This window comes from Electrophorus electricus, chromosome 22 (assembly GCF_013358815.1).
Source record: "Electrophorus electricus isolate fEleEle1 chromosome 22, fEleEle1.pri, whole genome shotgun sequence".
NCBI classification, from domain to species: Eukaryota; Metazoa; Chordata; class Actinopteri; order Gymnotiformes; family Gymnotidae; genus Electrophorus; species Electrophorus electricus.
Window position 1 is genome coordinate 11,165,068 of NC_049556.1, and position 18,388 is coordinate 11,183,455.

Here is an 18,388-nt window from a genome sequence, read left to right on the forward strand (position 1 = left end):
CGGACCCATGCTTCGGATACACCATGCTTTACCTGTGATCCCTTCTTAAGTTGAAAAACTAGTACAAAATATGTGAAGAATAGAGAAAAAAACAAAAAACCCTTGCACTGTATGATATCGCTGTCAGCTCCGTCTTTAAACATATAAGGATTTAGAACTGATCTGGGATGTGTGTAATTCATCATTCCCATTCAAACCAAAGGCTTTCTTGGCCACGGATATAAACTAGAGATGAAACAGCAGATACCGCACAGGCGTCCATTGTAGACTTCTAAACGCGATCCTTGTATTTGACGAGGCGTGCGCGACATCGCCGCCTAGCGGCCGCGGGAAACACTACAGCGGGCTGCGCATTCCCCGCGCTCAGAACGAGGCTGGCGTGTGCGATTAGGGAGTCGCTCCGCATTCCAGCTCATCCACGCCGTGGAGGCGCGTCACACTTGGAAAGTGAGAAGCGGAGCCGCGCACGGACCAAGAAAAATGCGCCCAAGTTCGAGGCTTTGAACATGGCAAGGATAGCGAAGCTCGTCACCGATTTCTCACGTAAGTAACGTGCATTCTTTTCCACGTAGACGAGACTTTTGGGACCACATTTTTCTACAGTCAGGAATTCTTTTTGGAGATCCGCTTGCTTCCAACTACGTTGCAGCTCTGTCCTGCCCGGCTTTCTTCTGCGTGTTGGGCTGTGCTGGCTCCGGGGGAGCCCGGGAGCGCATGTTTAAGTGCGGCTGTGCGCGGTCATTAACTGACGCATTGTGCACTAGATGTTCCCGGCGGTCTCCGTACGGCCGCGGTAGGCTAGCGAGACAAACTTGGTCCTTTGCTCCTCCTGCTTTAATAGCGGAACGGAACCAAGTAACAAATCACCAGTTGTGCAAAGAGGGGCGTTCTCTCTCTCTCTCTCTCTCTCTCTCTCTCTCTCTCTCTCTCTCTCTCTCTCTCTCTTTCTGAAGAGTGTTCATTTTGGGGTGAGACGAATACCCCAAATGTGCCGTAAAAGGAGGCAATCCTGCGAAATGTCCGTCTCCGGGAAATGCAGCCGGCGAGCTTTCACGCCGTGTGTTTATTAGGAGAAAACGACCCGTTTTGGCTTAACGGCACGGAAGCAGGAGGGGTGTTGACTGGTAGGAGAACTGGCTCCAGACGCGACTCCTAAGCGCTAAGTTTTTCGACGCAGCCTTCTGTTGGGTGTTTCGATCTTGTTTATACGGCGTGTGTGTGTGGGATGCAAGCGTTCAAAGCCCAAGAGCCGTGCAGGAGAAAAGCAAGAAAAAACTGCATGTGGGTTAGAAATGTGGGCTAGTGGAAAGGACGTGACGGGAGCAGCCTGGGAATCCTAAGATTTCGAAGGGATGCGATCTTGTTAGGTACGTTATTCAGCGCAGAGGTTTATCATTACTGCATTCACGGTGTTAGTTTGTATTTAATGCATGCGCGGAGATGCGTAATTTAACACTTCAGTTTGGCTTCATATTCCATCAGCCCCTTTTAGACGTTTTTATCAACTTGTTTCTGGTCTTCGTGATAAGTGGCCTGTACTTTAATTAGTGATTTCTTTAATAGTGGTGGCTTAATCGGTGAAGTTAAACTGTAGGTGACGTATTTAACAATTTGAGAGCAACACGTCCAGATCGCGGCTTGAGTTTTGTGTCGGAGAACCTGTGAATTTTCGCTCAAAGTCTTCAATTAGATTTAATATATTTACCCATTTTGTCTTTTGGAACATTATAATGTTATATCGAGTGCTTACACACACACACATAGAGGTATGTATGTATGTATATATAATGGATCGTTCCTTAGATGTATCGTCATACCATGCGCTCTTCTTTTGATAACGTGCATGACGGTAATGCCTCTCAGCCTTATTGCCCTACTTTTCTAAGATGTACCGAACAGTCAGATATGGGCGTTTAGGCGCAGAACTGATCTCGACTAAAGCCCATGAGCGACAGACAGCGGTGTAGGGCGCATCGCATGTGACGGGGACCCCCGATTATTCGAGCGCGCTGTAATCGTTCTTGTAGTCGTCATTAATCGCAGCCTCTCGCAGCTGAAGAGAAGCCAGTTACCTTGCGTTTATCCACCTTCGCGCAGACGACGCATCTCGACCAAGAGGCATGCTTTACGGGTCAGATTACACGTATAATTAGATTAGCATCAGATCATTGACGATGGTCATAACGTAGACTCCTGCATGGGAGCGAGGGGCTTCCCTCCCAGGTAGCACGACTACTCGGAGTCTTCTTTTTTTATGCAACAAACATATTTACTAAAGCTACAAGGCGCGGTGCAACCAGTATCTTATAGCTGCTATAAATATTTGAGTTGATAAGGTGTGAAGGGGTTATCTAATAACGCCGCAGCACGTGTGGCAGTGCGGGAAAGCAAACAACATGGTGCCAAACGCCACCTGGGTTTCCGCCGTACGGTCCGCTGTGATTGACAGCTGTGTTAAACCCCCCCCCCCCACCCCCCGGCACCTTCGCCTTCGGGCCTGTGTCGCCTCCGCACGAGCCTGCGCTGCCGTTGCAGGCCCGTTCAGAAGCGAGACACTCGGTCACGGCCGCGCGCTAAGCATGAGAGAGAAAAAAATATGAAAATTTCAAAATATGTGCGTGTATTTAGTCACGCCGTGACATCATTTGTTTGTTTTTATGGAGATGAGTTTAAGACGGGAATATACTTTCTTTGCTTTTTTAATTTGCTTGAAAGTCACTGGTAGGGCAGAAACCCGTTAGATTTAGTTTATCTATTTAATTTCCAACCCCAGTGTATTGCAGCCGATCTCTTTGCTCCAAATCTTCGGAGACTTCAAACTGACACGTCTGTGAAGATGAACCAGGCCTGGGGTGTTTTGAAGTTCTCTATATCAGATGTGAGGGAAAGATAATGAAATTGTATCTCCTCTTAATTTTTCTCTCTGTCTGTCTTTCTGTCTGTCTGACTGTTTCTCTCTCAGCTTGTGTGACACAAACTCTCACTTGGGGAGTATAAACGTACCGCTGAGAACATGAAAATATACTGTCGCGTGAATCAACAACCTTATATGGACTAATCTCTTCGCGCCAAGCTAAAACAGTCTGTCCAGATGTATATGGATCATAGGCTTGTGTAAAAGTGCTTAGACCTGCGGTTGCTCTGTAGAGCTGATGTGCAGTTGCAGTGCATGACTGATGTTCTGAGCATTTACTGCAGTTTTCCTGTTTAGAGTTATGATGGGTGCTGTTTGATGGGGTGGCTCTGGAGGTTCAGTGCTCGCTGTGTTTATGATGACATCAGTCCAGATAGGAAGAGCCTCTTTGTTTTGTTCTGTGGCTGGAAGCTGAAGTGCTGAATTACAAAACATCAGCACTGAGTCGGTAAAGTTTTAAGTCTGAACTTTGCCGACGTCCCTTTTGTAGTACAACCCCTCACACGCAGTTCCTTTCATGTGACTCTCAAACAGCCTCCCACGCTAAGCTTTAACAGTATGCCCTGCATTTATAACACATCACCTATCCAACAGTTATAACTTTATACTTCTATAGTAGCTGTAACAAAACTGCTGTGGACAGACCCACTTTCTGTCTCTCCGAGTAAAGCATCAAATATCAGAATGACCCCTAACCTAAGCATCGCGCTGCGCGTCTCTGTGCGGAGGGAGCCCCTCGAGCTCTGCCGCCGCGCCTCTGGCCTGGAGGGGGCCGTGCCGGATGGGCCGCCCGGTTTACTTTTAGGTCCAGCGCGGCAGCGTTAATGCGCGAGTAGCCTGAGCCAGGCTGTGCGATGCCGCTCATGCCTGCTCCTTCTCTCTCCGGCTCGAGGACGCCATGTCTTCCCTTTGCTCTTATCAGCACCGCGATCCGATCAATGCTATCTGCCATCTGCTAGCACAGAAGCTCTTTGCTGCCATACTCTATAACGCTTTCCATGGCTCTTACAACGGATCCAGGATAGCTCAGTCACGCGCCTTGGAATGGTGCAGCCAGAGCGGTTGTTAACGGCGTTAACAACTGCTGTGATGTGATTTTGCTCACTGCTAATTTCTGTTTGAGTGTGGGAGTCTTCGAGGCTGGTGTGCATGAAGTAAACGGAAGGCAAAACCAAACGCACCCTCTTTTTAAATTTTTTTTTTTATTTTTTATCTCATCTCTTCTTTTTCTTTTTTCCAAGGCTAGCATTATTTTATATTCAGCTAAATTTGTTTGGAAGAGCTTTGTTTGTTCAGAGCTCTCAGTTGAGACTTGGAGAAGGAGCTTCGCTCCGGGCAGTGGGAGTCTTTCTAAGCAAACAGCCGCATGGAGCTGTGTGTGGTATGGGGTTTGTTGTATATGAGTCCAAGCGTTCCTTCACCCATCCTCCTCTGTGTGTGTGCGATATTGTATTGGTTAACCCCCCCCGTGACTGTTTCTCTGTTAGACGACTGTGCTTGTCATTTTTGCTAATGTTTAGCAGTTTGTGCTTGTGGTTTATGGCCCAAGCTGTGTAATCTCCATAGCAGACTATTTACTGTGTATTTCACTTTATTTTTTGTTACCCTTCCCTGCTTAGAGAGAGCAGTTGAAAAACTCCTTCAGGCAGCTGTGCAGTGTATACTGAGAGCAGGGTAAATAATGTAGGAGCTCCACGCTGTTGTTTGTAAGTAAGATGAACAGCGAAGGGAGGAGACCACTCCCCCTGAAGACACAGGGCCTGCGCACACTCTCGGTTCCCGTGACAACCAGATGAGCGCGTTATTGTAAACGACATGTATAGACGTAGCTCGTTGGACATGTAGGATAGAAGGCATATAGGCATTGTTGTCGTTCATGCTGTGTGTGTGTGTGTGTGTGTGTGTGTGTGTGTGTGTGTGTGTGTGTGTGTGTGTGTGTGTCTGTGTGTGTGTGTGTGTGTGTTGGGGTGCAGTGGATGTCCTCCATTTAGCACAGGGAGGAGGTTGAAGTCAGGATGGTAGTGTTCAGTAATCTCTTAATTAATACCTCGTTAACAGATGTGAAAAGTATTGATCGCTCCCTGGGCTGGGGGCCGCGTCTGTGCGGTGGGAGCAGCACGCATCACGATCCCCTCTTCTCCATCTTGCCTCATTTAGTCTCGTTTGTCTCCCATGACGCGTCCCTGTCTTTCGCGAGTGCGAGTCAATCAAGCCGGTTGATATCTCCTTACTGCTTACTGCTCTTGAACTCAGGAGGGATTTTGCGTGAATGATGGATGCTAAGGTTAATGGTCAGACTGTGATGTAGGCTAACGGGATAGAGGGTTGCCCTGGGTGCTGATTTTGTACTCTCCTTTCTGTTTTGAACATGTGGTATTAGGCTTATTGATAGCAGGTTATAAATCTGAAGGCATTAGTGCCACACATGCTTCAAGGTTGGACCCTTGCGTGCAGTTCGGATCAGTTCGTTTGATTTGTAAAGTGCGTTTTTTTTCCAGCAGACATTGTCACAAAGTAGTTTAACAGTGGAGAAACTCTGCGTGATGGTGTTACAAAGCAAACGAGAAGCCGCACTCAAACTGGGACGTGAAAACGTTAAGGATGGGGAACTCGGTTCAGTTGTATAACTTCAGAATAATCTGATAAAATATCTAGCAGTGCGGAATAAACGCCATACAGACCTTGAGCTTTTGTAAAGTCATTTAAAAACAGGATGAGCAGAATTTAGGGAACTTTTGGGTATGTAGTAGAACACCTAAAAACATGGTTTATGTTATTGGCATTGCAGAAATTAACACTTCATATAGTGTAATAAGTAGCATTCTTCATGATTCTTGGACCAATAGGACCAGTATAATGATGATGCATGGACCAGTAGGACCACTATGATGATGATGATCCATGGACCAGTAGGACTTTGATTTAGAAATCTACTTCCATACTAGCAGTGCAGGATTAGGAGTTCTCTTGGGTTAGGAGTTATCTTTGCATTTGCATTCTACTATGGCTGTCTTATCCATTGCTAGAGGAACAGGCGCTGTGCGAGTGTGTGAAAGAGTTAAGTCGATCCTCAAGATAAGGTGACACATTCCCTAATCCTGTGGACCTACTTGACCTGTGACCTGGTAGGGGGTCTTTGACAGAGGGGGCGGGGTTTCCCTTTTACTCCGGTTGGGTTGGGATCATACCAGGCCCGTGGGATTATAGCTGCCTACTGTGGCCTTCTGACAGTGGACTGATCTGGGTAGTGAAGATCGTTTGCTACTGCTTGATTGGTACTGTCAGGTCTATCATCCATCCAGGACCGTGTTGACTAAAGACGGCCTGGGACAACCTGCGACAAGCCTGGGACGGTTTCTTTGAAAGGCATCAGTTGTGAGAAAGGTCATAACTGCACAGTCCTAACAGATGTGTAGTCACATCGTTGAAGGTAAACAGCAGAAACGTTGCCTGAATAGGTCATTCTTGGGAAATGCGCAGTCATTTAATTTTAGAAGGGCTCCTGTTGTTATAAGCCTCATGCAACACATTTTGAGAGGTGCAAACATTTACAACAAATTCTACATCTGTCTGTTTGTCTATCTATCTAACTCTCTCCCTCTCTCTCTGTTTCTTTCAGAGTGTTTCTGATGCTGGCCAGTATGGTCTGATCTCTGTATGGTAATGCTCTTGGATAGTGTGATTCCTTATACACATCTCAGTGTAGTCATTCTCTCTCTCTCTCTCTCTCTCTCTCTCACCGTGGAGATTTTGTCTGAGTGGCTGTCTCTGGAAATGATTACTCTGCCACACCAATGAACAGGCTTCACTGTCATGGGTCGTGGGCAGGGGTCACAGGTCAAATTCCTCTCCCCAGTGGTATTTGATTCACACGCCTTGCTGCAGAACCTCGTGGCGAGGGCCGGGCGCCGTGCGTGTTCTCGTCCTGCGCCGGGCTGCCGCGTCGCGTTTTCAGGACCCCGTTGATCCCGTAGGAGTGTTCCCTGCGGCTTGGCAGGAACAGAGGCTGTGCAGACGCTGTTTGATTTCCTGAGCCCTGGCTTCACACTTCTCTTCCACGCAAGGTCGAGCCATCAACACGTGGAGCGGCGAGCGCCGTTCCTGACTGTTAGATGTGTTTTGGTTGTCACCTCTCTTGATGGTGCCTCCCCGAATATCTAGTGGGTACAAATAAGCAAAGAACTGCGGTTCCTCCAGTAATTCCTCTATAGAATTCTAGGAACGTTTTCCACAACTACACTGGCAGAAATCCTTAAAAGTGTGTGTTTTTTTTTTTTTTTTTTCTTAAGAGACATCGGACAGATATTATTTAAATGCGCAGGCAGCGTAAAGCCGAATTATCATCATTTCTTATTAAACTTCCAAGCCGACAGTCTTGGCAGAGTTCCAAAACGCAGTGTTACACGTTTCAGTGACGCGTGTTGTTTTTGCTCCTTTGCGTCGTTGGCGGATTTTCCCAGCCCGTCCTGCTCCTCTCCGGCGGGGAGGCCGTGGAAGGGGTTGCTGCTTGCTCTCGGCGAAATTGCCGACAGAGGCGGCCCGACCGTACGGGGCCCGAGCACTGATAAATAAGCAGAGGCCTCTGTCAGGCAGCTGTCAGGTGGGCTCTGGGGGGTGGTGGGGGGCTAGGAATCCTTCTCTGCACGAGGGGCCTTTTGTGGAGATCAGCAGATGCTGGAGGCTTTGAGGGATAAGTAGGAACTCTCCGGATGAGTTTGAGGAGAATGAGTTGTGCTGAGACTTGGAGCAGTGCCTGCACGGTGTAGAGATCTCCCACGAGTCTCTCCAGCGGGCCGTCTGTGGAGCGCAGGGCTGCTGCTTGCCTTGCGCACGGGGTGTGAGCTTTTGTGTAGTTTTTTTGGTGTGTGTGTGTGTAAGAGAGAGACCGTAAGAAGGAATTGTGCATGCTCAGTCAGGGTGTTCTCCGCTATTACCATTTGTCGAGGAAGAACAAAGCAAAAGAAAGTGCGGGTTAATAACTGGCTTGTCTCGCTCATGGCGCGTGTGTGTGCGCGCGCGAATGACTGAAAGAGTGGGGCAGCACAGTGTTTGACTCTGATGGGGTCGGTGTATAATTGAGAGTGTGATCCTCTTGAGTTTGGCATTTACAGCCATGGTGATATTCACCCTCTCACACTCCTCAGAGCTCCACCCCCAACTTAGATAAGAGTAGCTGGTTTAGTGAACCTTGTTGGTAATGTCTTAATGTGTATAAGACCTGGAACAGTAGTTAAATGCATATCAGTAAAAAACAATTCCTGTACAGGAATATTTCATTGTGATTGTTTAATGTTGTATGAAATAATGTGTGTGTGTGTCTGATTCTGAGTGGATGTCTGTGGCCACCTGCAAATGGGCCTTGGATCTTACTAGACACTATGGTCACACTCCTGTCTTAACGCTGGGGGCCACGTTTGCCTGGATCAGCCAATGGACACTCGGATAAGGTGGAGGTGCCCCGGCGTTGGAAAATAGGACACCGAACTGGGGCTGATTCCAGGATTTCGCAGAGGAGAAAAGGCTCGCCTCACCAGAGACAGGGTCCTCTAATGAACAGCCAGACTAGCTGTGACGCACAGGCTTATGCCAGCCCCGCGTCCTGGACACTGTCCAGCGAGGAACGCTCAGGAGCCTTTGAAGCCAAGACTAGGGAAAATCTGGGCGCCTGAAATTTGCCCCTTCATAATCAATCAGAAGGACTTTGCAAAATGTATTTTTCATCCATCAGCAGTTATTGTTCTCACTTGAACGTTTTTAAGAAAAGCCTCAGTGAATGTGACTGAAAAATGTGTGTGTATGTGTGTACGCATGCGCGCGCGCGCGTGTGTGTGTGTGTGTGTGTGAAAGACGGTTGCTGTTGACTTTCCGTCTGTTTAGTGTGTGTTACTAGTGTGCTGTGTAATTAGTGGTTTAGTTTACCTGCCACATTTTACCTGCTGGGGGGAGCCACTGTGGACTGTTGAACTGGGAGCTGCTCTTGGCCATTAGGCGATGCCCGTCAGCCCCGCTACCCTGCTGCCTATCAGGCACCGTTACGACCCTGACCCGAGCACCTGGGAGGGACGTGTGGAGACATCAGCGGTGTCACGCAGCCGTGAGGCCTGGCTCTTCTCCGGAAACCGGACTCACCCGCAGTAGGGAGGGCGTCGGTTACCGTGCATGCTGCGCTGCCCTCCTGCGTTACGAATCGTGACACCTAGGCTCGGGGTCGGAGCGCGGCAGGAGGAGGCGAGTGGGGGTTCAAATCGCTCTCCCTCCTCGCTCGCGTTGTGACAGCTGCCTGCACATTTAATGAGGAATCTCATTTCTATTAAAGATGCAAATGTAGCCTTTAAAGGAGATTGAGATAGGACGCGGGCGCGCGCGGGCGGCCCACTTTATCTCTCTGCTCTGTTCATTAGCCCAGTGTAATTGTGTTAGCACAAACGCATGCATCAGGAACCCACCGATCTGACTGGAAAGGTCACCCGGATGACATGCTGAATGGAGTGTGGAAGAACTAACACGCATTTCCCCACCTCTATACACACACACACACACACACACACACACACACACACACACACACACACAGCTTCTTTATTAAGTGACAGATTCAAAAGCACTTGCTGTGTGTATAACACTTTATGTTTATGCGGTGTGTTGTGAGTGGATGGTTCTTAGGTAGTGAAAGGAGGCGAAATGAAAGTGAAATGTGTAGCTCAGTGCACAAACACATACACACACTTTTTCTGGAGGTAAATAGGCCAGAGAATGCCTCGCTGTTTGATGACGTGAACCAGATGGAATGAGCTCTGGTGTAGCAGTGCGAGTTGAAAACACCATAAGCTGCACTACTGTTCTGAGTCTTTCTGTCCAGACCCTCATAGCCATAATCAGCGGCTTTTGCGCGCGGCCGAGTTTAAAGGTGGTATTTGCTGTAGATAATTGGTGCTGGCTCAGCGATGTTGTTGTTGTAAGCGGTGCAATTATAACAATCTCTTCGATCTGAGCACGCTTGGTTCAAAAACGTCTGGCCGCAGGACGGTGTCTGGCCGCAGGACGGGAGCTGGAAATGGCAGGCATGCTTGGGAGAGGTGCAAATGGAAATAAATTCAAGCTTCCCATGTGGGGAGAGAGAGAGCGTTCCATGCAGGCCTGCGGCGAGGCGTGGAGTCGCTGGCGTGGTTCTACCGGGTCGCGGGGATCTGCGGAGCAGTGGCGGTAATGGCAACCTGCCCATGAACGCCGCGTCCCCTCGTGCTCCGCGCTGATGCGGCTGATTGCGTTCGGCCGGTTCCTCTCTGAGCGCGTGCCGCTCTGCTGTCGGGTCATGCTGGGCACCGCTCTCGTCGGGTCACGTCGGGCGGTGGTTTTGATGGTGCCCTATGACCTGCGGTGACCCGGCATCGGGGGCGGGGCTTAAACGCAGACACCCCCCCCCCCCCCCCCCCCCCCCCGATGACGCCGTTTTACAGCCCAGACTGAAACAGCCTGGCGATTGGCCTTAATGGCCATCCCCTCGGAGAGGCAGAGTCTTCCGTCATCGCTCGCAATTCACACCTTCGTAGACTCGGACCGCTCTAGTTGTTTCTGCTGATTTAAGACCAGTCCGCACATTAGTATTAAAGGACACGTGAGCGAGCGCAAGCGCGCGTGTGATTGCACGCGTCCCGTTTAGCTGCATCAAAGATCATTTAGATAAACGAGCTGTCGCCGTGACGCCACGAGACGGCCACCTTCTGCCGCCGCGTTTGGGAGCAGCACGTGGCCATGCTGCAGCCGAACTGTTTGACCCGGAGGGTGGGTGGAGAGCCGGCACCATCGGCCTCGCGCTCATCAGAGCTGCACCCGCCGCGTGGCTGTCAGTCAAACGCAAACACCACTCTGACTCCGCTCAGCTCCGGTTGGTGGGCGGGGCCATCCGACTTGAATTTGATTATCCTGTATTGTTGAGTATGGCGTCATGACGGACTGTCTGTGGAAAGATGGTGGGTAAGTAGGTCTTTTTCATCTTCAGAGCCTGGAGTTTCCTCTCAGCTTTCAGCTGCGATCTGGCTGACTGTTTACTTTTTGATGCTCCAAAGTGCATAGCTGCCTTTGCTGAGGAATCGCATATGAAATTTCGTGCCTTGTTGCTGTTGCCTTCAGTGTTATTCATCTCTCTCTCTCTCTCTCACTCTCTCTCTGTCTCTCTCTCGCTCTCACTTTCTCATTCTCCTTTTCTCTCTCTCTCTCTCCCTCTCTCTCTCTCTCCCTCTCACTTTCTCATTCTCCTCTCGCTCTCTCTCTCTCTCTCTCTCTCTCTCTCTCTCTCTCTCTCTCTCTCTCTCTCCATCTCTCACTCTCTCTCTCTCCCTCTCACTTTCTCATTCTCCTCTCTCTCTCTCTCTCTCTCTCTCTCTCTCTCTCTCTCTCTCTCTCTCTCTCTCTCTCTCCATCTCTCACTCTCCCTCTCTCCGGGCTGTGAGATATTCGCTCCTGTGGTGGCTGAGAAGCTCCCGAGGCCTTCGAGGGCTGTCTGAGCTCCATGGCGACACGCTAAACCGTTATGCCACATCACACCGCCACTTTCATCCGAGATTTAGCTCCTTGCTGCTCATGCTGACGTTCCGATGGCAGCCTGTTCTATTACCGCCCGTCAGCGCGGCGAGACGGAGCGCCGTCTCTGAACTCATCCCCTGCTGGTAAACAAACCATTGTTCCTCTCATCAGTTGCACTCTTAGTCACCCTGCGACCAGTCCCAGCTGGGACCATTATCGCTCTTTTAAATTGGAAATTAAATCGGGACTGAGCTCGTCGTGGTACCTTTGGCGTGAACTGTAATGAAGGTTTGAGAGGTTTTAATGTCCTAGTTTATCTGATACAGTTGTGGGGCGGAGAGAGCGACCCACATCTTTCAAATTCTGGCCGCCTCACGGCTCCACGTTCCTCAGCGTCCTGCGTGTAAAGAGATGGCTTGTTGTGCCGGTGCATCTGACAGCTTTACGAGACACGTCTGATGTTAAGAGGGCTGCGCGTACCGAAGGAGGAGAATTTGAGAGAGAGAGAGAGCGCACAACAAAGCAAGTGGCCGAGGATTCAGGCTTGTGGAAGGGTGCTGTGGAGCGCCTGTGTACTGAATGTCCCTCAGATGGGTTCTGCCTCTCCCGTGCTGCTCCTCCAAGGTGTGGCCCCCATGGTAATGACACTCTGCGTATACGTTTTGCTTAAGCAGCTCCCTCATCTGCCCACGACCTGCCCATGACCTGCCCCCGGCCCACTTCAACTGAACTCCTTCCTTGCCTGTTTGCTACATGCATTGTGTGTCTAGGGCTCGTAATGTGTGTGTGTGTGTGTGTGTGTGTGTGTGTGTGTGTGTGTCCAGGGCCCGTAATCTTAGCTGGATGTAATCTGGAAATGATGCTTCCTGTGTATTTTATCTCTTTAAATATCTCGTCTACTTCTGCACTTTTTTCCGGATCTGGTTCTTTAATTCACTTCCGTCTTCTCTGGAGGTTACCCCAGGCGCAGAGAAAGGCACGCAGAAGTATCCCACCTGAAGAGATCTGTTTGTCATTCAGAGGGATTTTTGGTCAGTAAATATCCCACCCAGTGATGCCCATGTTGCCTTTCTAACAGCTTTTAGCTGTAAGTTTGTGTCCCAGATGAGTTAAAGCACTGACAATCGGGTTCATATTTTTCTATTATATGTTGCGCTCTGCTAAATGCAGTTTGATGCCTGCTGTCGAGCTCTTTTGTTTATGTGCTGGTTATTTGTAGTCCTAATTATTAGTTGCTACCTCGAGGAATGATTTTTATGTTCTACGTGGATTTCTGCCAAATATTATTGAGGGACTCTGCAGGACTGTTAGACTGTTCAAACATCAGCAGAAACTAGAAGGAGACCAGAACTTGACCTCGCACACGCAGGGTTTGTGCTGACTCGTTGGGATTGACTTTTGTTCCTGTGTGCTTGCTCTTACCACTTGCTGTGTGTGTGTGTGTGTGTGTGTGTGTGCGTGCGCGCGCACACGTGCCTGAATGAATGCATACACATGCATCCTTCCACCAGCCCCTGCTATCCCCAGCGCTGAGCAGTGGATGAGCACACCAGACAGACAGGCTCTCCTATTCTCCGGCCTTGAGAACACCAGACAGACAGGCTGTCCCATTCTTCGGCCTTGCAAAGTCACACAAATGTCATCTGCCACAGTGCCACTACTGTTGAGTTCAGCACAGAAGGTCACGGTGCAGACAGTCGCTGGCGGGACACGAAGCCTTAGGCCGCGCCATCTCCAGCACCTCTGTCTTTTATCGCGCCTTTCCGCGCACCTCGGCCTCGACCGACCAGCGTACCAGCGCTCCGAGGTTGATGGATTTCCGTAATGGCAGTTTTGATAGGATGCAGCCTTCGAGTCGCGAGTGGCCCGTGGCGTCAGGGTATGGGGTCCGAAAACCCGGCCCCCCTCGTAAGGAGTTCGGGGGAAGTGGTTTTATTTTACGCGAGGTCGACCTCAGTGGATTTGTTGTGTTGTACAGGGGACATAAAAAAGCTTTTTATTGCAGGTTCAGGTTCCTGTGATGCTGCTCAAGGTGAATGAACCACTGTCGTTACATCACTTTACCTTCTTCCCTGCCCGCCCCCCCCAACGTACTGGTTGCCTTGGCGCAGACTCTGTGAAACCCTTTAACGGCATGTCGAGGTCAATCAGCAGAGTGTGTGGTTTGTGGTTTTCCAACCCCTGATGAATCTCAGCTTGGAATTGCTCATTAAACATTGTATAGGATTCCCCCCTGGGTCCTACTTGAAAATATTAACGCTTATGTATTATGAGTTGTTCTTCTTCATGCGGTTGCCAGAGATTGTAAAACCCTTGAAAATCGATAAGCAATGTTCCATTTTCCTCTTGCTGGATCTCATGCTATGTCGTCCCCCCCCCCCCCCCCATTTTGTTTTTGCAGGGCTAGAGGCCATGCTACTGAAGATGATGATGGTGTAGACGACATCTCTGCGAGCAAACGTGAGAGAGCGCACGCGAGCATCGAGGACACTGGGTCAATAAGACTCTCTCTTCACCTCCAACTGACATACGTGCTCAGAGTTTTTAGCAAGGAGTTCAGCAGCAAGGTGAACCGCACCTTGGACGTCTGCTTCCCAACAGAGCGATCCTACTGAACATGCCACTGCACAGTGCGGGCCACTGTCCCCGCCCCCTACGCGGGGCCTTCCACATCCTGCTCTTCCTGGCTTCGTCCTGCCGGGGCGGGACGCCAGAAGCGGCCCTCCCCTCCTTCCGAACCTTTGCCCCGGCCGAGGGGGGGCTCACGCACCTGGTGGTCCACAACAAAACGGGCGAGGTCTACGTGGGCGCCGTGAACTGGATCTACAAACTCGCCGGCAACCTGACCAAGCTCCGTAGCCACGTGACCGGGCCGGTGGTGGACAATGAGAAGTGCTACCCACCGCCTGGGGTCCAGTCCTGTCCCCACGAGCTGTCCCAGACCAACAACGTCAACAAGCTGCTTCTGCTGGACCCGGGTCAGAACCGGCTCATCGCCTGCGGAAGCACGTCGCAGGGCATCTGCCAGTTTCTGCGGCTGGACGACCTCTTCAAGCTGGGCGAGCCGCACCACCGCAAGGAGCACTACCTGTCCAGCGTGTCGGAAGCAGGCACCATGTCCGGTGTCGTTGTCAGCGGCCCGCAGGGCGTGAGCAGTGGGAAGCTGTTCGTGGGAACGCCCATAGAGGGCAAATCGGAGTACTTCCCCACCCTCTCCAGCCGCAAGCTGATGGCCAACGAAGAGAACGCGGACATGTTCAGCTTCGTGTACCAGGACGAGTTCGTCTCCTCCCAGCTCAAGATCCCTTCGGACACGCTCTCCAAGTTCCCCGCCTTTGACATCTACTATGTGTATGGTTTCAGCAGCGAGCAGTTCATCTACTACCTGACGCTGCAGCTGGACACGCAGCTCACCTCGCCCGACGCCAGCGGCGAGCAGTTCTTCACCTCCAAGATCGTGCGCCTCTGCGTGGACGACCCCAAGTTCTACTCCTACGTGGAGTTCCCCATCGGCTGCTCCAAGGACGGGGCGGAGTATCGCTTGGTCCAGGACGCCTACCTCACCCGGCCCGGCGCCAGGCTGGCGCGCTCACTGGGCATCTCGGAGCGGGAGGAGGTGCTGTTCATTGTGTTCGCTCAGGGCCAGAAGAACCGGGCAAAGCCACCCAAGGAGTCGGCCCTGTGCCTGTTCACCCTGCGCAAAATAAAGGAGAAGATCAAGGAGAGAATCCAGTCGTGCTACCGTGGGGAGGGCAAACTGTCCCTTCCGTGGCTACTTAACAAAGAGCTGGCTTGCATCAACTCGGTGAGTTCTCTCTTTGTTTACGGTTCACAGTAATGTCGACCTGTTATCTGCGGCAATTTGTGCGGCGCCGAGTAGTCGATGGTTCCGACGGTTCCATACTCGGACTAGTGATTGTTTTGAAGGCACTTCGAGCCGTGGTCTGAAGTCAGCCTAAGCGTTTTAGAGACAGAACCCACTGAGAGAATGAATAACGTACTTGTGCGGCCTTGTGTCTTAACACTGGACAGCTGCGGTATTGAAAAGAAGGTCATGAGGCAGTCTGTTTGGAATGGTGTGTGTGCGCGCGCGTGCGTGCGTGTGCGTGTGTGTGTGTGTGTGTGTGTGTGTGTGTGTGGCTGGAGGAGTGAGTGAGTTGTTTACTAGGCGGCTCCTTCACAGCCAGATTAACTCCGCCGCAGTGCCCAAGGCCGGCTGGCCGGCCGGCCGGTCCCATCATTAGCTGGGGCTCCAGGATTAGCGCTCTGTCACGCTCTGGCCCCGTGCATCCGTTCCCCTGAGGCTTTAAGTGATTTATGTTTCTGATGTGGTCGCCTCTTTTGTCGTTCCCCTGGGACCCTTGGGCCAGAGGCCGAGTGGTGCAGGTGACTGAAGCATGCTGGGAGGAGCGTGCGCTCCTCCCCCTGACCGCCCCACATCCACCCCGGTCCCGCCCCCTCACACACCCATGTAGGAAGACGGCCAGGTCCTCAGACTGGCACCGCGTGAGGGGATTGGTCGGGGAGGTCCATTCCACCCCTTCTGCCCAATGATGTTTGGCTGGCGGAGGGGAAACATCCATCTATACCAGCTGAGCTGTTAGTGAGAGAGCCGGGCGAAGTCGTTTCTCGTACGAAGACGTGTGGTCGTGTCCTTTACCCTTCACTCTTTTACTGCTTCGCAATGTAATTGAACTTTTCGGGTCGCACGCCGAGCAAATGGGAGCTATTATTTCACCACAACGTACCTTAGCAGTCGGATCTCTTTCTGTGCTGTATCCTTTCAGAGGAAGTGGGCAACGATTGTCCCAGTTCCTCGCGCGTTCGGAACGCGCGCCAGCCAAACCAGGCGTTCTGCAGGCGTGCTCATCCTGGCCCAGAGCCTGACAGCAGAAATGGCAGAGACGCTGGGGTTTTAAAAAAAATATATTTTTTTTATATCGACAAATGGCCAGCATTCGTATTAGCGATAATAACCACAGCCATTATAATGATGGGCCTGGAGCAATCTGCCTCGGTAATGACGGCACCACGGCTGGCTGAATCCGATGAAAAGATAGCGCTCCGAGGATCCTCCTCAGGCTAGGAGCTTCCAGCCTATGAATAATTCACCTCCCCTCACCTTGTGTTATTCATTTGCGCTTCCATCACAATCAGCCTCCAATCAAAAATCCCTCTGCCTGCTCGTCCCGCTTACAAGCAATTAATGTTGTCGTTTCCCGTCCGCAAAGCACACTCTACGTTTCCGATCCTTCAAGGAGGGTCCCTGGCAGATGGCGAAGACTTAAATAGGCAAGACAGACAGACAGACTCGCAGACCGGCAGACGGGAAGACCGCCGTTCCGGGCCTGACAGAATGTCCGACTGCCTCAGACGTCTCTCTTCTGCCTAGCTGTCTTCTCTGCTCGTGGTAACGTTATGCATAAATGTAAATGAGATGCGCTACATGATGGCGGTTGATTACCATCTGTGCCGGCTCTTGCTATCGATCAAGGACACGTCATGGGGTTGAAATAATAATTTTAACCAAGTTTTTTGTTTCATGCCTCTCAGCTTGAGTGAGGTTGTGCTTCTTTTTTGTATATTCTAGCTGCCCTTCTGTTATATCACCTGTACAAATTTTTCTGCACTCTGTTTCTGTATTTCTTTTCACCCCAAGTATGTTCAGAGCCATATGTGATGAATAAGCCTCTCAGTAACATGAGACAAACAATAAAAAGCAGAAATAACACAAATAATTAGTTCATTTTAGGTGATGTCACTTCCTCATTGATGTACACCTCTGTCTTCAACTTCTGCTTCGCCGGGGTCCTTCAGGACATGGACGTTGGCTTTATGTGGCTGGGGAGAATAAAGCTGTCCTTGGACTCGCCTGGTTTTTGCTTGCTAGACTCTCCTCCCGTCCCGGATTTACGGTTCCCTATAACGTCAGAGGAACTTTTGAAAAGTTCCGGGTCACCTTCTCTGCCAGCTCCAACCTTTTAGGTTTTGGTTTCAGAGCTCTGAGTTTTGCCCATAAAATAATAAAATGAATAAAAAAAAAAACAACAACACAACAACAACTCAACAAACAAATTAGCATTGCTAATGAGCCTTTCAAAACATCCTCGGGTGACGAAAGGGAACAGAACAGCAGCAAACGACACAAACAATGAAAGAAACACGCACTTCACGACTCCTCTGTGAAGTGTCGTTACTCGGTGGGTAATGAAACCGTGAATAACGGCGTCACAAAAACACGCCTCAACACGGCGCTTCAGTCGCTCCGTTTCACAATTAAATCGCTTAGTGTGTGTGAGAGATTTTGGCCTGTGAAGCAGAACCCGGAGGCGACGTTTTCTCCCTTCCTCGCCACTCTTTATCATAATTGCATTTATTAACATTTCTCACTGTTCATCATTTGGTTGGTGGTTTTGATTGGGAGTGTTTTATCCTTCTTCTCATCTGACACCCCCCAACCTTCCCCTCCAAGACTACAAGCGCCGCCTGCTGCTGCCCTGCCCGCGCACACGGTTCGTGTTCAGAGAGAAGGCCACGTATTGATTAGCAGTGGCTGCCTACTGGAAATCATACCACAAAAATCTATGCCACCCACTAGCCTTCAGGCGAGCCTTTTTGTGCTGTGATGGTGTTTGCGATGCGCGACCCCCAGAGACAAGAGTGTAGTTAAAAGGTACTTTCAATTAGGGCAGGAGTTGCTGAGCCACCTACAGTCCTTTCATAGCTCCGTCACATTGGTCCTGCTTCCGCAGACGCCTCCCATAAGAAACCCTTCCTTCGACACAAGTCCTTGTGAATGGTGAGGAGTGAGTGTAGCCCACGGTGTGCGTAGTGTGCGGCCGCTCCATTCATTTTGCGCTGCAAGAGTAATTTCAAATCGATAAGTCAGGCGGTTAACTGGGTCATAAGAAAAACGAGCCCCCCCCCCCACTCACCAGCCTTTCAGAAGCC

The 18,388-nt window shown here is 50.6% G+C and overlaps 1 protein-coding gene across 4 annotated transcripts in view; it reads left to right on the forward strand.

Annotated features, from left to right (window-relative positions):
• The first annotated feature begins 419 nt into the window (after window positions 1-419).
• plxna1a (plexin A1a) overlaps window positions 420-18,388 on the forward strand; it is a 155,053-nt gene continuing 137,084 nt past the window's right edge. For 3 of the 4 annotated variants that reach the window (XM_035521222.1, XM_035521224.1, XM_035521225.1), the window contains exons 1-2: window positions 968-1,367; window positions 13,839-15,242. In XM_035521222.1, coding sequence (XP_035377115.1) covers window positions 14,055-15,242 — 1,188 coding nt within the window. In that variant the 5' untranslated portion in view covers window positions 968-1,367; window positions 13,839-14,054. Of the gene's footprint in view, window positions 544-967; window positions 1,368-13,838; window positions 15,243-18,388 lie in introns of those variants that run through there. The other variant, XM_035521223.1, reaches the window with a different exon arrangement.